The following is an 18,399-nucleotide window of genomic DNA, read 5'->3' as shown; positions in this document are numbered from 1 at the left end:
GCTTCTTACAAAATAATTTTAAGGACCTTGATATATAATACCTTTTAAAAAATTTCTCAAGTGCTCACATAATCATGAACATAGACTTTCTAAGCATAACCAAGGGACCCCTGAAGAAATTGCCCCAGGCATGAGAGCCTTACTTTCCTTATTAAAATGGCTCAGTGTATAAAGTTCTCTTCCAGTGATCTCAAATTCCATAGGAAAGCTGTGTGACCTCGTAGGGCCCATGGTGAGACCCACTTTTTGTCCCAAAGCAGGTTACAGTTATATATGGACCACGGTATATGTTTTGCCAATTGGTTTATATCATGGTTTTAAGAATGCAAAATCACCTCTAAATTTCTATGGCAAGTTTCCAGTTAAAAAATGAAAAGCCCAAGGCCCAAAACACGGTTGGCTCAAGATCATGGAAATCGTGGTAAAGTAGAATATTATTTCAAACTTTCACGTTTTCATCCCTACAGGTCACATTCTCTTTACTCCGGGAGAAACCAGAGAAGAAAGCAGTTAACAAAAACTGCTAACTGTTACTTGGGTGAACTGAGACAGGATCCACACTATAAAAGGTGAACCCTGAAAACCGGTCAACGGAAAAACTTCCATGAGTTAAACAAGGACTGGTTAGGGTCAAATTCTGTTTCTCTGTCAACCCTTAATCATGAAAATGTACTTAAACGAAATTATCACCATAATAAATCCTGACCTGATCTTTAAAAATAAGCTCTTTTAATGTCAATTAAGCAACTCAGTGGCCACCTCAGAAAACTACGGAGATCACGGACATGATCGGAGTCAGAAGAGTGTCGGACAAACACAAACCCTGCTCGCAGTATTTCCAGACATGTCCCAGCTCAAACAACTCCACCACTCCCTTCCCAAGGTGAAGGTCGCTCCAGGCTGTCGCAAAGTCCCCAAGGAAAACACCCTACCCCGGCTCCTGGTGTCCTTTGGTTTTCAAACCCACAGGACATCACGCAATCGTGAAAAACCACAGAAACCAAAGCGATGTCGGGACACCGGAGGACACCGACCTTGACAGCCCCGGGCGGCGCGAAACCCTCCCTGCCTGGGCGGCAGGTGACACGGGGGGCGGGCGTTGGGGCGACCCAAGCCGCGGCTCCCGGAGACCGGGTGACGGATGAAGCGCAAAGCCTCCCGGCCACCGGGGCCCTCCTGGACGGCGGGGAGGGCCGGGATCCGCGGTCAGTGCCCGCCCGATCGCGCTCCGGCCGGTCGTCGCCGCGCATCCCCGGGCGGGGTCCGGGACAGTGGCGCTCCCGCCCGTCCGCCCCGTCCCGCGGCCACGTCTCCTCCCGCGGGCTGCGCACCTGGTGGTGGTTGTACGAGTTCCGCTGCTGCAGGAAGGCGGCGGCCGCCTGGTGCTGCTGCTGCTGCTGGAGCTGCGGGCTGACGGGCGACCTCCGGCTCGGCGGCGGCTGCGGCGCGGCGGGCGGCGGGGGCTGCGGCTGCGCCAGGCTCATGGCGGGCGGCGGCGGGGGCACGGCGGGCGCGGCCGAGAAGGGGCCTCCGAAACCGCCCCCCCCGCCGCCGCCGCCGCCGCCGCCGCCGCCGCCGCCCGCCGGGACGCTGAGCCCCGCGCAGCCGTGCGGAGACACGGGCGAGAAGCTCGGGAAGAAGGCCGGGGTCATGGACGACGGCAGCCCGGGGTAGAAGCCGTTTTCCGAGTCGGGGCTGGGCGGCGGCATGGCGCTGAGCGAGCCGGCGGCGGCGGCAGCGCCCGGGGTGGCGGCGGCCGAAGAGCCGGGCGGCGGCGGCTGCGGCTGGGGAGGCTGCGGCTGGGGCGGCGGCGGCTGGGGCGCGGGCGGCGGCGGGGACGCGGGCTGCACCGACCAGGGGGTGCCGAAGCCCGGCAGCGGCGGCGGCGACGCGGGGCCGCCTCCCCCCGCGCCGCCGGGGTGCGGAAGGTCCGGGCTCTGTAGGCTGCTAAAGGCGCCCGAGCCGAGCGCCGCGCCGGGCAGGAGGGCGCCGGGGCTGCCGAGCAGAGGGTGGTTGGGGGACTCCATGGAGCCCGGCGCGGGGTTCACGGGCGGCGGCGCGGGGGCCCAGCCCGCATCGGGGGGCTCGGAGGTGCTGCCCTCGCCCGCGGCCGGGGGCTGGCGAGCGCTGCCCGCGCCTCCGTGTTGGCGCCGCGGGGCTGCGGGCTGGAGCAGGAGCGGCAGGAGCGGCGGGCGCTGCGGGCGCGGGGCGAGGGGCGGCGGCGGCGCGGGGCTGGAGCGGGCCGGGCGGGGCGGCGGCGGGTCCGGAGGGTGGGGACGGCGGGGAGAGCCGCACGCGTCCCTCTTCTGGCTGCTCAGCTGCTGCTGCCGCCGCTCACTGAAGTCCTGCGGGGAGGAGGTGCGGCAGCAGCCGCGGGAGGCGGAGGAGGAGGAGGGGAGGTGCAGACGCGGTTTGAAGTCCTGGGAGGGGAGGAGGTGGGTCACACCCGTGTTCGCGCCGCCGCCGCCAGGCTGGCGGCTGGGGAGTCTCCCCGCGGTGGCCGGCTGCTGCCCTGTCAGCCCCCGCGGCGGCGCGTCCTGCACTGCCGGGCGCGGGGAGGAAGAGGAAGCGGCGGCGGCGCAGGGGGAGGCGGCCTCGGCCGAGCCGGTGACAGGCGGCGGCGAGAGCGGGCCGCAGGGCGTGGCGGCGGGCGGCGGGGCGGTGCCGAGCGGGGACCGGCGGGGCGCGGCGGTGTGCGGCGCCCCGAAGCTCAGGTCCCGCCGGTGTCGGTCCGGCGGTCGCGGGAGGAGACGCGCCCCGTGCCCGGCCTGGCCGGGAAGGAGCCGGAGCTGGGGCGGCGCTGCCGTGGTGGACGGAGGGGAGCGAGTGAGGGGGGGACACTGTGACAGAACACGGGGGCCCCGCCGGTGTTCGCGGTGGCCACCGACGCCACCCGAGACCCGCTCGGGCGCCGCCACCGCCCGCCGGCGCGGGCGCTTAAGAACCCCGGAACGTGCGTCAACGCCACCTCACAATCGCACCGCCCCCCGCGGCGCGTCCCGGCACGCGCGGGCGCGATGCCGCCCCGCCCCCTGCCCCGCCCCTCATTAGCATGTGGCTCGGCTGGAGCGCGCGGGAGCGAGCGGCGCATCGCCCCGTGGGGGAGGAGCGGCCGCTCCGAGGCGGGGGCGGCCCGCTCACAGTGCCGGCGGGTGCGCGCGCGGGCGGCCCCGACGGTGCCTCGGCAACGGCGGGGTGTCCGGGCGGAGTCGGCCCAGGTCGCACGCGCGGCCCCTTCCTCGCGGCCCCGCCTCCTTCCTTTCTCCTCGGGCCCGCGTGAGGCCTGGAGGGGGAAACTGAGGCTCCGGAGGCGGACGAGCGTCCGCTGCTCTGCGCGCTCCCCGGCCGGCCTGGGGCCGTGTCCCGCCCGGGCCGCCTGCTGGGTCCGCGCGCTGTCACCGACCTTCCCACAGCCGGAGGGATCTCCGCGGGGCACCCGGGAGCCGCGGAGCCCCGCCCGCCGAGCTGACATTTCCACTCAGCGGCAAGGAACAAAGTCTCCGGCGCCCGCGCGGCCCCGCTTGGCTCTTTGCGCCCGGCGCGCTCCCATGGCAACCTGGGCGGGCTCCGGGCTGTAGCGGCCGCGCGCTCCGGGCGCTGTCACGGGTGGGGGGAGGGGGCGGTGGCGGCGGCCGGGTTGCTCCCCGCTCCGCCCCAGCCCGGGAGCCTCCCAGCATTTCCGAAGCTTTATTAATTTTCAAGGGAGAAAGAGTTCGCACATCAGGGAAACAGGAGGCTCTGACTCAGCAGCAGGCTAGTTGGGACTTGCAGACTGGAAGGGGAGAGAGCTTTTCTTGATAGAGCTCTCTTAGGAGCCCTGGAAGAGGAACTGGTCCTGGCATTTCCCCCTTGATAGAAACATTTTGCGTAGAGAAAAAAATTGAAAATGTAGAATAATAGTGACCTATGCTACATAATAGGATATGAATTTAACGTTCCTGTTTTGTAATTTTAACCTGTTTTATTGGTGCTTAGAAAAGTGAAACTACTGAAAGAATCCTAAACATATAGACTAATTCCAGGAGTTACGGAAGGTTGATTCAGACTTGACTGGTTTAGAAGTAGACTAAGATAGCAATAATATCGTAAGTTAGCATACTCTTTCTGATGTAAGCAGATGGCAAATTGATATGAGTCCTCATTCTCTTAAATGTGGTTTCCACTTCTGTTCAGTGTTTCAAGTGTGTGTAAATCAGAATAAACAGAGGAAAGAGAACATTACAAGGGGAAAATGGTCCATGTATGTTTATGTGTGATATTCTGTCTAAAAGTAAGTTTCATATTAACTTTACAGTAGGGAAAAGGTACTTTTTTAAAAAAAACAAAAAGCAACAAAACCTCATAAATGGTTCAGAAATTGGCTGGGTAAATAGAAAATTGATTCGAGCTAAATCTCAAAATCATTTTTAACAATCAGACAAAACAACTGGAGAATTGCTTTTATTCTAAATTACAGTATCTAGACAAATGGAGCCCATTAGAAATACATAAATGTCTATTTTTACAACATTTACTGACGCATTCTTAATATAATCCACTAATGTATTTTGCAGGGAAAGTCTTAAAAGTGGGTGCATTTTTTTCTAGGTGAAGTTGTGTTTGATTGGAATTATCTGCGGATCCAATAACAAATTTGAAAAAAGGAGAAAACTGCTCAGTCATTTAAGTTAGCTCAGTGTTAGGGAAAGTAAAAGCACACATTTGAAAGCTAATGGTGCCTTTTGGGGCTACTTGAACTAAAATGAGATAGTGTTTTTTAGTGGTCTGGTACTGGATTGCTTTGAAGATTTAGAGATAAATTCAGTATTAAATAGTAAGGCCAAACTTCATATTAAGTACACCAAACTGCTAATCCTAAAGTTACTTTCTGATATCTAAAACTTTTAAGCTGGTGAGTTTCCTGTCCTTGAAAACACTCAGAAAGTTTTCCTGTAATGAGTGTTCAGAGAAGAGAAGGGATAGGAATGGTAGGGAACTTCTAGCAGGTTCCATGCCAGGATCTTAAGAGTCTGTATTGTGATCTTTTAAATGTAAATGTCAATTTGGGGACCCATTAAGTAAGGACCCTGATATTTTTATTCCATAGCTTAGAATTCATTTTATGCCCGCCGACCTGGACAAGCATTTAAGAGACATTTTTGCTACCACTCAAACCCACACACACCCATGCAACTGAAGTAAAGCTTTTATTATGCAATTCTTACTCCTAGTACATGAAATGGATTCCAATTTAAATTATTTTTTTAAGTCATTGTATTGAGCTAAAATCACAAAGTTGATTTTAAGGCCTACAGTTAGGTCATGAGCTGAATTTAAAAATCATTGTCCCATAAGACCATCTCACACATTCTGCTTTATGTTAAAACCTCCTGACACACCTCTCCTATTCTCACTCTCAGCTGCTGACCTGGCTGCTTATTTCACAAGAGAACTTCCGCCTTCTCTCTGCGTGTGTCCTTGAACACCTGGCATTCCCTCCTGCTACAGATGGGTGGCCTGTCCACTCTCGGTCTAATGTCAGAATCTCACAATGTATGAGATCCTACACCCCACCTACTGCAATAGTTTACCCTTTTCCACTTTTTATCTTCACCTGTGTCTTAGGCAAACTTGCCAGACACACAAAATCCTACTTCACTAGTGCTCACCTTTGAAAAACAAAAACATCCTGGCCCCCCATTCTTCTCCTTAGCCACTATCCTCCTTTTTGGCTTTCACTTGCCCTGACACAGGCCAATTTGAATCCCCAAGTGAATGTCTCATAGAGACCTCAGATTCAATATGTCCAAAATCCAGCCGCCTCATGAATGGATCCCCACCCCTGTGACTTTCCTAGTCCTCAGAGGGCTCTTCATTATTTAGGTCACTTTGACCAAAAGTCTTGGAGTCATCCTTGACTTCTCTCCTTCTGCCTCATATCCTAACCATCAGAAGATGCTGCTTAGCCTACTTGTAAGTTATACCCAGAACCCAGCTACTTCTCACTATTCCCATCCCTAGCAACCTGGTCAGTGTGCCATTAGCTCTCCAGGATTGCTACTGTCAAACCCTCAATAGTCCCCAGCTTCCCATATTCTCCTGCTCCAATCTCCTCAAGATAGTTGAAGGCTCAATGTGGTCGCTACCATAGTCTTTTTGAAATGGAAGACAGGTCATATAAATTCCACTGATTAAGTACATTTTCTCAGAAGAAATGTCAAATATTTTCAATCACCAAAGGTTTTTTTCGTGGTTTTTCCTGCCACATTCCACCCAACAATGGAATTCTTATTTCTCTTCACTTACTAGACTAAGTTAGCCTCAGGGCCTTTGGTAACCTTGCAATTCCCATTACTCCCACTGCCCAGAATATTTGTCCTCTAAAAACCATGTTTTTTGAGAATCTCCCTCTCCCTCTCCTCTCACTCCCCTCTCTCTTCTCTGTTCAAGGTCATTGTCTCAGGAATATCTTTCCTGAATGCCACAGTGAAATGGCAGCCTCCCTCCCCCACTCCAGCCTCCCTGTTCCTAGGCTGATTTTTCTCCACCTGGCGCATTATTTACTAAAATTGTTATCTGCCTTCCTTATTAGACAACAAGCCATGGGAGAGAAGGTGCATTCTCTCTTTTGTTCACTGTGCCTTCCTCTGTCTAGAACAATACATGGCACATGTGCTTGTACTGAATGAAGGAATGGTTGAATTGATGAATAGCATCGTAGGAAATAGCAGCTGTAAGTATCTAGTGGTATTATGGAAGTCTATAAATGGCTTATTTGCTGGCAAGAGCTACCCACACACCACACTAGTCTCATACCTAGGACTCACAGGAAGCCAAGATAATTCTAGGCACTGGCAGAATGAGTGTGCAAGGACAGATAAGGTATCTAAGACTGATCTGGGGAAGAGGTAAACCCGAACTCCACAGTAAGACTCCTGTCTCAGCAGCCTGCCGTAAGGACTCAGCTCCAGGAACTGAGATATGGAGGAAAAGGGACTAAGGTACGGGGTTGATTGCAGGAGCTTGCCGGGAGAGGAGCGGAGACAAGCTTGTGGAAACAGTTCAGGATGTGGAGCAGTGGGACCAACTCCATGCCTTGCTTCCAAGCTTCTGGCTTTGTGCTTTTGCAGAGACTGTAAATGAGAATTACCCGATAGAGTAGGATGGGCTTGAATCTTTAGATGGGCACTATCTAGTCCTGGTTTGGGGTTGGGAAGGAGGAACGAAGAAGAATGAAGGTTTGTGCTGACTGTACCCACCTTTGGGTGCTGGGTTGAGGTAACACCTTAGAGTAGCACTCCTCAGTGACTTCTGGTTTTCCTGCTTCTCTGAACTTCCCTCCTCATCTCTTAAGTATTTCTCCTTGCATATCTCTTACACACCGGGGTTCCTTAGGCTTATATTCTTGGTCTTCTCTATTACTATGTGCTCATTCTATCAGGTTGAAAATGTCACCTGTGTGCTGATGTTTTCCAAATTAATCTGTCCAGCCCTGAGGTCAAAATCACATTTTCATCTGCCTACTGAGCTACGTCCATACCTGCAGTTTTGTCTTCCCCCAACCTGCTGCTCCTCTTTTGCTCCTGGTCTGGGCTGGTGTCATTATCATACAACCAGTTCCTCAAGCTGGAAACATGAGTCACCCTCTTCCTCCTCCTCTCTCAGTCGCCAAAATCCTTGGCCGCCAAATCCCATCAATTCTACGGCAGAAATGTTGCTCACAGATGAGCTCCTCAGTCCATTTTCACTACACTTGCCTTAGCTTGGCATCTTTTCTCTGTCCTGCTCCACGTCCCCTTAGCTAACCCCCTGGTCCATTTCCCTTCTCATTGTGTTCCCTTTAATAATTGATCTCCTGCCTTTAATAATTGTGTTCCTGCCACACTGTCAGTGTCAGTATCCACCTACCTGGCTTCCCTGGTACCAAGTCCAAACTGGGTAGTACAGCAGGACCCTTCAGATGTATTTGCCCTTTGCCTCTTTACTTTATCCTCTGGCCACAGCTCATTCCACCTGATCTTTTGCCTCCATCATGTCATCTCACAACTCCACCTTTGCACATGACATTTTCCCTTTCAGGACCCAGTTCAAATGCCTCAGTGTTTCTTGCCTCCTCTGAACTGAGAATAGAGGCATCTTCTATACTCTTGCAGCACTGCCATAATGATTGTTTTTTGTTATAACAGTATCACATGGTCAGTAGTTATCTCTGCATTGCCCTTGCCTGCCACAGTACCTGAAACATAAGTGCCTAATAAGTACTTGCTGATTAGTAATTACCCAATGAATGGTGTATGAAAGAAAGATGAAAGGAAGGAAAGTAATAAAGGTAGGAGGGAAAGGAAGAGGAAAGAAAGATAGTGTTTCTAAAACATGCCTACAAAGAGATGTGCCATTTTGTAGAGAATTGTTTGTTGTTGTTGTTGTTGTCATGGTTATCATCGCCATCATCATCATCATCATCATCATCATCATCATCCTCATTCGGGTGCTTGAACCCAGGGACTTCACAGTGAACTGCATCCTCAGCCTCTTTTTAAAAACATGCTGGGCTTGACCTTATGGTCCTCCTGCCTCAGCCTCACATAGTTCAGGGATTACAGGTGTGCACCACATTCAGCTAAAGAGTTGAAGTGTTAAGGATGTGTGTTTGCTGGAGAAAAAAAGTGAACAGACCATAAAAACAACAACCAAGTCTTATTCCCCTTTCCAATATTTTCTTTGACAATATCAAATTAAGTGCATCATTCTGGCTGTTCCAAACTCCATTCTGGTTATTATGCCATCCAAGTATGAATTCACCGATGAAGGAAAGCTTCTAGAATCTCATTCTGATGAGAAAGCATAATCTCCAAACACAATAAAAGATCTTTGCAGGTGCAGGTACTCTTTGTAGCACCTGGGAGATCTGTCAGCCAGCCCCAGGCCCAGCTCGGGATGGGGGGCTTCCATCTCTGCAGCTCTAGCCACAGTGCTCCCTGGATGCTCAGCTACACAGGCTTGCTGCTCTCTTGCTGTGTATCTTCTCTTAAGGCCTGCTGAGCCCAATGAGACTGTAAGGTTTTGGAGGTAGTGGCTATGCCTTTTATATTCCTTTATTTTCCTGCTTCTTATCAATTCATTTATGTGTCTAGAAACTATCTGTTGAACACCTAGTACACCTAGTAGTTGAACACTCTGTGCCCATCATCAGCAGATCAGAAAACATGTTGCTGATATCAGTCAGATAACTCCCAGCCCTCATTGTCTAGACAGAGTCAGAAACTGAGATTCCAAGTTGAAACTGACCTACTAAATTGGAATCATGCTTGCTGCAACATAATCTTGTTGGGTCACTCATGGGTGGAACCTTGATAAATACAGAATATTGAGGCAAGGCAAATTCAGAGGGAGGCAATGAAATTATTCACCAAAATACATTGGAATCCTAGCTTGACATAGGATTTCCATTTATGATACAAAGCAGAGCAAAACAGAGCCACAGTGGCAGGCCCTTAGAAAGAATTGTTAGAGATGCATCCTAAGGACTTAAACTGAGAATGTTTTAGAGATTCTGCTCACCGTAGTATTACTTACAACAGTTAAGTGTGGGAATCACCCTAGTAGATGAATGTTTAAAGAGAATGAGATGTGGTATGTGTGTGTATAAATATAAATATACCTAACAAAATGAATAGCAATTGGCAGTTGTAACTTTAGAGAGAAAGCATTTTGTTTTCAAAATATATATCCCACAGCAGCTCTGGGATGGTCTTCAAATGTGCTTACACATTATTCTCCTATCTTATTAGAATGACTCCTGGCAGTATATATTGGATGTATTGCTGTTGATTCTTTTTTTCCCTCCCATATTCTGAGAGCTAACTTCGTGAATGGATAAATTTTTCTGTGCAGAGAAAAGTGAAGATGCATTTTGACTAAATGCTAAGTGTTTAGACTTTATATACATGAAAAGTACTGCATCTATCAAATTTGTTCTTAATATCTTTAGAATCTCAGAAGATCAAAGGTTTTACATGTTTATTTTAGGAGCCATGAATCTTCAGTTAAAATGAAAAAAAATGAAGTTCATTTAGTAGCAGGCATTACTACTAGGGCTTCATACAAAGACTGATTAACCATAGTGGAGGAGAAACATGCAAAAGGAAGGTGAACATTTGATGTTAGTCCAGAACAGTGTCACTATCAAGTCACTTCTGTCTACTTCTTGTATGGCACTTTGGAAAGGATGTCAGGAGTTTATGCAGATAGCTAACCACCCAATTTTTGTTTGGTGGGAGCATATTGGGAGTTGAACCCAGGGCCTTCACCCTGAACTGTATCCTTAGCCCACTTTTTTATTTTTTACTTTAAGACAGAGTCTTGCTAAGTCGCTGTGTTGCCCAGGCTGGGCTCAAACCTGTGACCCTCTTGCTTCAGCCTCCCAGAGTTCTGGGATTCCAGGCATGTGCTAACAGCCCCAGCTCCAAATTAATTTATAAGTGCAAATCATTGTTCTGAATTTGTAGAATATAATCTATGACAACAAGAAGAAACATAAAACTCACTTTTCAAGAGAAAAGAATTATAGCAAACTTGTATGGAAGATGACATTTTAAAAGATTTTCCTAATGACATTAATTGTATATAAGAATATACTAATTTTTTCGGCCCACGATGAATCCATATTTATTTCACACAAAGAGGAATGCTGTGGTGGGTTCACCAGGACTGGGGAGACCTGGCTTTTAGTTCAGTTCCCTCTGCTAATACGCAACCTTGGCAGGCAGGCCTTGGGAGCCTCAGTATCATCATCCCTGCAGTGAGGTCTGTTGTGAGGATGATTGCAATACTTTAAGTGGAGTCTTGTATAGTGTTTGACACAGCATAAATGTAGAACAGACAAAAACCCTGAGCTGTCGTCTCATTTGTAGCTTCAGAAAGAGTAAACCAGAAAGTAAGCAGGAAGAACATGGCAGTAGTCTTTAGGGCTGAGTAGTAGAAGCAAAAAGAAAAAAAAGTAATGAACAACACGCAAACAGATGGCAATCATGGTAGTGAAAGTACCTGGTTACCAGTAGTAAAAGTATATTACAAACAAACAAACAAAAAACTAAATGAAAATAAGAAATTCACTTCCTCCTACATCTAAAAAGGAAGAAAAAAATTCTGAAAGTTAAATGTTAAACAGATTCATTGAGTACTTAATCTTTCTAAGGAAAAACAGTGATGTAAGTAGGGCAAACTCCAATTTTAAGGACGGAGCCAAATTCCACTACCAGTTCTGTTACCACAGGGCAGTGTGTGCTAACCTGGGTAGGTTAACGATTCTCCACCTGTTTTCTTTCCCTGGTAAAGCACGTAGGGAAATATGTGAGGAAGACATTAATGCTCTTATAGCACTGGCCTCCAAACTAAGGCACAGCGAGACCACCACAGTCTGGCAAAAATATAAATACAGCTACAAATGTGAGCTACATGCGTGATATGAAAAATTTTAGTAGCCATATTTTTAAAAAGAAAAGAAATTAACTTTAGAAATGTAAAATATAACTCTGTATGTAAAATATTACTTCATCTTGTAATTGATTTAAAAGTTATGACTGCTTTTTCTGAGTCTATTAATATGATTGTGGTTTTTGTGATTTTTCCTGTTAATATGATGTATTACACTGTTTGACTTTCAGATTCTAAACTAGTTAGGGATAATTCCCACTTGCTCTTGGCCTAAAACTTTTTATTTGCCTTGCTAATATTTTTGGACATATATACTATACATATATATGGTATATGTAAAATATCGATACTGGGGATTAAACCAAGTGACACATTACCACCGAGCTACATCATCACATCTTTCCATTTTTTATTTTGAGACAGAGTCTTGCTAAGTTATCCAGTCTGGCCTCCAGCTGGCAATCGTCTTGACTCAGCTGGGATTATAAGAATGTTGTTGAAGATATTGGCATCTACAGTCATGTGTTGCTTACTGAGGGTGATACTTCTGAGAGATGTGTTGGCACATGATTGTGCAATTAGGCAGTTTTGTAGTTGTGTAATCATCACAGCATATACTTACACAAACTAAAGATGATTATAATTCCACTATGTGATACAATCTCATGGGACCACCATCATGGATGTAATCCATCGCTGACCTCAATGTCCTAAAGAGAAATTTGACTGTATACTCATAGGGAATATTAATCTGGAGTTTCTTCTTCCTTGTGATGTTTTTGTCTGGTTTTGTAGCAGGGTAAATAATATTGGTCTCATAGTTAGTTAAGATATGTTCTTTCTTGCTACAGTTTTTTCTAAGATGTATGAAAGATTGATAATCTCTTCTTTAAGTGGTTGGTAGAATTCACCAGTAAAGCTCTCTAGGCCAGGGCTCTTCTCCAAAAAAAGACTTTGAATTGCTAAATCAATCACTACCTGCTATAAGTTTTAATTTTAATTTCATATTTCACTTCCATTTTTTGTGTTTATCTAGGAATCTGTCCATTTCATCTAGGTCACCTGCATTGCTTGCATATAATTGTTTATCATATTCTCTTAGGATCTTTGTAATTTCTGTGAGATCTATACTGAGGTTCCCTCTTTTATTCCTGGTTTTAGTAATTTAAGTATTCTTTTCTTGTTCAGTCTAGCTAATGGTTCATCAATTTTGGTGATTTGTAAAAAACTAACTTGGTTTCATTTGTGTTTTTGTTAGTATTTCTATTTTTTATTTCATTTACTTGTGCTCTAATTCTTACTATGTTTTTCCTTCTGCTTACCTTGGTTTTAGTTTATTCTTCTTTTGGTGTTTTATTAAAGTAGAAGGATAGATCATTAACTTGAGACCTTTATTTTTTTTATATGTAAGCATTACAGCCATTAATTCTCCTCTGATCACTGCTTTAGCTTCATCTCATAAGTTTTTATATATTGTATTTTTATTTTTATTAATGTAAAATTATTTTGTAACATGCCTTGTGACTTTTGAATCATTTAAAGTTGATTACTATCATTCTATCAGTGCATATTAATGTTGCATTGTGAGGGGGGATTATTTTGAGAGGTTGGTACACGCATTTAACATACCATAATCAATTGAACATACCATAATCAATTGAACATACCATAATCAATTTAACATACCATAATCAATTTCAATCCTGTTTCACTTTTGTTTTCCTCCCCTTTCCTTCTTGTTCCCTTCCCTGTCTCCAGGAGTCTACTTCCTGGTTTCCTGTTCCCTCTCCCTTCTTTTGTGTATGTATATGTGTGTGTGTGTGTGTGCGTGTGTGTGTGTGTGTATTTATGTATGTATTTTGTTTTTAGTTTTTGCATATAGTAAAAAACATGTAATATTTAACTTTCTGCTTTGTCACATATTTGTGAATTTCTCAAATTTCTGCCTGTTCTTGAGAGTTAATTTCGTTCTACTTTAGTCAAAGAAAATTCTTTGTACGATTTAAAAGCTTTTAAATTTGTTGAGGTTTGTTTTATGGCCTGTTAACACATGCTCTAATAGAGATTTTTTCCTGTACTGTTGAAAATAACATGTGTTTTACTGTTGGTGATCAGAGTGTTCTAGAGATATGTTATAGTTAGTTGGTTTATACTGTTGTTCAAGTTTTCTATTTCCTTCTTGATCTTCTCTTTCATTCTTTTATCCATTATTGAAACTGGGTGCTTGGTTTCTTCAAATATTATTGTTACACATCTATTTCTCCCTTTAATTAATGAATTTTACTTCACAGTTTTGAAGGCTCTGTTGATAAATTCATTGATGTTCACAATTGTTTTGTCTTCTTGATGGATTAATCTGTTTGTCTTATGAATTTTTGTCTCCAGTAACAAATTTTGACCAAAACACTCTTTTGTCTGAAACTAGTAATTTGAGCTCTCTTTTGGTTACAGTTTTGTATGACATACAATTTTCTATGGTTTTACTTGCAACTTGTATCTTTGAGTCTAATATGTCCCTGGTACATTACATATAATTTGATCATCTTTGCTCCATCCTGCCATTCTCTACTTTTAAATGGAGAAAGATATACATTTTATTAGAGAATAATATGGTCATTATTTCATAAGACTTTTTTTTTACAAATTACTTAATGAGAACTACCTTATTAGATATTAGTTTGTCTTTTTATAATTAGTAAAATGATTATTTATGTATTAGATGTATATTATTTTAATTTTGACCTCTTTATAACTATCTTTCAGGATTCATTTTGTAACTTATTTCTCAATGTTTTTGTAATATTTCTTGTAATACATATTGACAACATTTATGTGAATTAAAAAATAAAAGCAAAATTTTTCTGGAAAAAAGTGAAATTTGCCTTGTTGGCTTGCCAATCATATATATGGTATCTGTTTTCCATACACTGAGCTAAATATAAAGTGCCACAGTTTTTATTCCAAATACTGTATGTATAAAATCAAGAGAGAAAATCAAATACTTGCGTTCAAACAAGAAAAGAGAAAGATCTAAAATTTCCAAATTAAAAATGTTTTTGTTTTTTACATAGTCATGCATATCACATTGTTATAATATTCAGATTTTACTGCACACATTTATATGATATATAATTATATTGAAAGTGACAATATTACATATATATAATTATATCCATTGCAACAGTTTCAACTTTAGTATTTTTAGATGCTTTAAATTGTACACTTAAATGTGTTTAAATAAACAAATTGTTTTTAAAATGTTCAAAATTCCTTTAGGTGATTTTATTTATTTATTTATTTATTTATTTATTTATGTTTGGTACTTGGGATTGAACACGGGTCCTTGCACTTGCAAGGCAAGCGGTGGAACCACTGCACTAAATCCCCAGCCTTCTTTAAGATAATTCTTAGAGGAAAGAACTGGAAGACTAGGGAGTAAAGGTGATCCAAGTTTATAATGTCAAGCTTCCATATTTATTGCTATGTTCCCAGTGCTCGTCACACCTCTATTGTTGAATGAATGCATGAATTAAATATCCTGAATGGTATCACAACAAACTACATATTTGCTACCTAAATGGAGAATAATGGAGAAATGGAGAATAATGTTTCTCGGACAGAACTGTCCTAGTTTGGCCAATGACTGGGTTTGAAGGATTAGTTGAAAGACATACAGGTACAGGAGTGGAGGAAGAGTTAGCTATGTGGAGATGTTCTCGAGTAACAGTCGAGTCCTGCTATATGAGTCCTACCTCCAGTGGTGTGCAGTTGATAGTTGAAGCCATGAAAGGGGATGCGATTATTGGGAATTTACCTACGGAGACCAGGGTAGCAGAGTAAGTGCAAAAGGATAAAAGAGAGGGTTAAGATGAAGCTGTGCCCCGAACTTTACAATATTTAATCTGAGTCACAGTGTTTATTTATCTGTGTCTACCCTTCACAAGTCTGTAAGACCTTCAAAGGCAGCCACTAAATCCTATCCATTCTTTGGCATCCTCAGAGTTCACATGTTCTGAAGAGGAAGCCAGTTAAATTCTTGCTGGCTCACACCCTAACTTTCTTGGAAGGGTTTCTGGGTTCTAGGCGTGGTTCTAAGTGCCACACAGGAGCTATTCCTCTTCATTCTTCTTAACAGTTCCATGAGTTGATTCTAATTTTAGTTCCATTTTACAAATGAAACTGAGACATGAGCTTGTTCAATGTGACAGGTGAATGTTGTGGGAACCTGAAGCTAAATTCAGACAATCTAACACCAGAGAATATTTTGCACACAACTCTTATGCTGTGGAATGAGTGGAGTCAGAGTGATTTCTATTTAGCGCTTTGCAACTTAGAATTGCTCTCATAAAAGTTCTAATGCCCTCAAAGTACCTTTGTGAGATGGAGTGTGGAGACAATATTCTTATATTCACATTAGAGTTATGAGCTAATTCACTAATCAAAGCTTATTAGGTAAATTTATGAAGATATGTGATTTTTTAAGTGGCAAAACCAAGCCAAACCACCATTTTCTGAGTTATAGCTCTATAATTTTGTGCAGTCTTGTAACTTCTGTTCAATTTTGTTCCCTGTGGATGTAGTTGTCTGCCACATTGCTGAACAAGCTAGGGTGCCTAGGTCAGTGGCTGGAGCAAGAATGAGAGAGAGAGGGAGAGAGAGGGAGAGAGGGAGGGAGGGGGAGAGAGAGAGAGAGAGAGAGGGAGAGAGGGAGAGAGACACTATGGAAATGGCAGGGGGACCTTTTGACTAGCAGGACATGTTTCCTTGAGGAACTTACAAACATTGTTCTGGTATGAATATAGGCTGTCTTATCAACTTACTTGTGAAGTCTAACATACTCTCTTTTATTAATCAAGAGTGCTCAAAATTTGGGCACAGCCCATGTGTAAAAGTGATGAGCTTAAAAGTGTAAACAAGATTACTTATGAAATTGTTAGTTATCCATCCTTGCTGGGGACATAACTTGGAAGGCCTCCTTAGGCATGACGCTAAGAATACTATACAGCTTGAAAGTCTGTCGTCTGGAGTTCATTTACTGAGAAGGATAAGATTTGTCTTCTTAATGGGAGGATGCAAATGACAATGATGGCATCTGAATTCTGTAGGCATTTATTTAGCCTAATCCTCAACCACACATAAACTTTTCTTTGATAGTCTCCAGAGATAGGAGAGACTCACAAAAGATTTCAAAGGAACTGAAAATGAGACTGATAATAAGCTTTATACTTGTATTCAGCTTGTTGTAGCTTAGGAAAAAAAAATATCCCAGTATGAATGCCACATACTGCCTTGTTTGAAATTTATCAATCTTAGGCAAAGTTGTACTGCCATTTGTCTGGCATTACACAAGATTGTTTATTTCGCCAAGTTGCAACATTGCTAATGTAGACTCTGAAGCAACAAATACAACAGAGGTTTCATAGAAGATAAATCTGTTTTGTAAGTGAAGGGTAAATTTGTTTGTACAGAAGGTGAAAGCATATTCTCTATGTGTCTAATAAAATGTAGTCCCTTAACTTTTAAAATAAGCAATGTTACAGGAATTAAAACAGAGGTACCTACAGTCTTTGAGTCGAAGGAAGGAAGGAAGGAAGGAAGAGAGGAAGAAAAAGAAAGAGGGAGGAAAGAAGAAAGAACTTTAGAAATGCTTGTCCATGATATTAACCATTAATATTTACAATATTAACTATTATAATTTTTGGTAAAAATGTTAACATTCATTCGCTTCTTTCTACTTGCAAGGCACACATTTTGCAGGTGAGGGCACTGAGGCACAGAGAGGTTAGGCAGCATGCTGAAAGCCGCAGAGCTAACAGTAGAGCCAGTACGCTGGAGCTTCTGTGCAATGCACTGTGTGAAAATGTAAAATTCTTGTTCGTCTTAAGCTTTTTGTGTCCACTAACCTAGAAAAGACTTGCAAGAAGTGTCGGCAGTTTAGAAGATCGGAGAAGTAGAGAATTTGTAGTGTTTGAAATGAAGTCTCTATGTAGATTTGAGGAGTTCTGTGTATTTCAAATCTTTCCGTTTTGTTGAACTCTGTAGCAATATCTCTCCGCAGCAGGGACGTGACAGTGCAGTAGGCTTATGACTGCACCGACTCAGCTGACTGCTGAGTGCTAAGACCATTTTCGTGTCAATCTTACGGAAACCAGAGGCCACAGGTTTCCACTCATGCCTTCATGCCTGCCAATGGTGCCTTTCCTCTGGGTCAAACCTTGTGCCAATAGATGTCTTTTTTCTTTCTGCGTGCCCTCCCTTCCTTCAATTTTCCAAGTCAATGAAATGAGTTCAGCTGGCTCTTTGCCCAGTGTGGAACTTGAAGAAGTACATAAGTGAATAAATTGGGGTCCCTCGTCTATACGGAGACTCAGTAATGGTTTTTATATGGCCATTGTTTGTTCATGGCCTAAGCAGGTACAAAAAAGGGGATGGTTACTTCAACCATCAGCCTTCAAGCCTTGGGGAAAGGCTTTGCGGAAGAGAACTTGTGGAACTGTGCCTTAAAAGATGTGAAAGTTGGAGATGTGTCCAGAGCAACATGGGGAAAGCATTTCAAGGAGGGGGGTCAGCAAAGCATCAAAACCTTGGAAAAGGCAGAGAAGCAGTGCTGGGGAAATGAAGACAGGGATGTGTGGATATGGCATAGAGTTTGGGGTGAAGCCCTGTGGCCATGGCTGGAGAAGTAGGCAAGGCCCAGACCAGGGGAGACAAAGAATATAGCCCTGGAAATCTACCTTCATAATCTAAACCCAACACATGTCTTTATGGTAGTCATGTTCTAAACATTCCCTGCAGCTCATCGTGTAATATCTGAGGTTCAAGGCTTCAGGGGTGCCCGGTTACTAACATAGTCCTTGGTCTTACACAAGGTCCTCTCACTGTCTTCTATGATAAGACATGGTTAATGTGAAGTGAGAATCAGTTTAATCTTTGATATAAGTCCTAAAGAATGTTTGTTTTCAACATCATCTCAGGACTTTTTAC

General features: G+C 44.4%; 1 protein-coding gene across 4 annotated transcripts in view; it reads right to left on the bottom strand.

The window, feature by feature from the left end:
• The window catches only part of Cpeb2 (cytoplasmic polyadenylation element binding protein 2), a 58,559-nt gene extending 54,979 nt beyond the window's left edge, over positions 1 to 3,580 (bottom strand). For 2 of the 4 annotated variants that reach the window (XM_013073101.3, XM_087187380.1), the window contains exon 1: positions 3,404 to 3,558. In XM_013073101.3, the coding sequence (XP_012928555.1) occupies positions 3,404 to 3,472 (69 nt within the window). In that variant the 5' untranslated portion in view covers positions 3,473 to 3,558. Of the gene's footprint in view, positions 1 to 1,034; positions 1,280 to 3,403 lie in introns of those variants that run through there. The other 2 variants (XM_087187379.1, XM_021260270.2) reach the window with 2 other exon arrangements.
• Between the last annotated feature and the right edge of the window lie 14,819 nt (positions 3,581 to 18,399).

This window comes from Heterocephalus glaber, unplaced genomic scaffold (assembly GCF_053883595.1).
Source record: "Heterocephalus glaber isolate CG9 unplaced genomic scaffold, H.glaber_assembly_v1.0 deba00001509, whole genome shotgun sequence".
In the NCBI taxonomy this organism is placed as follows: Eukaryota; Metazoa; Chordata; class Mammalia; order Rodentia; family Bathyergidae; genus Heterocephalus; species Heterocephalus glaber.
This window is presented reverse-complemented; position numbering and strand designations above follow the sequence as displayed.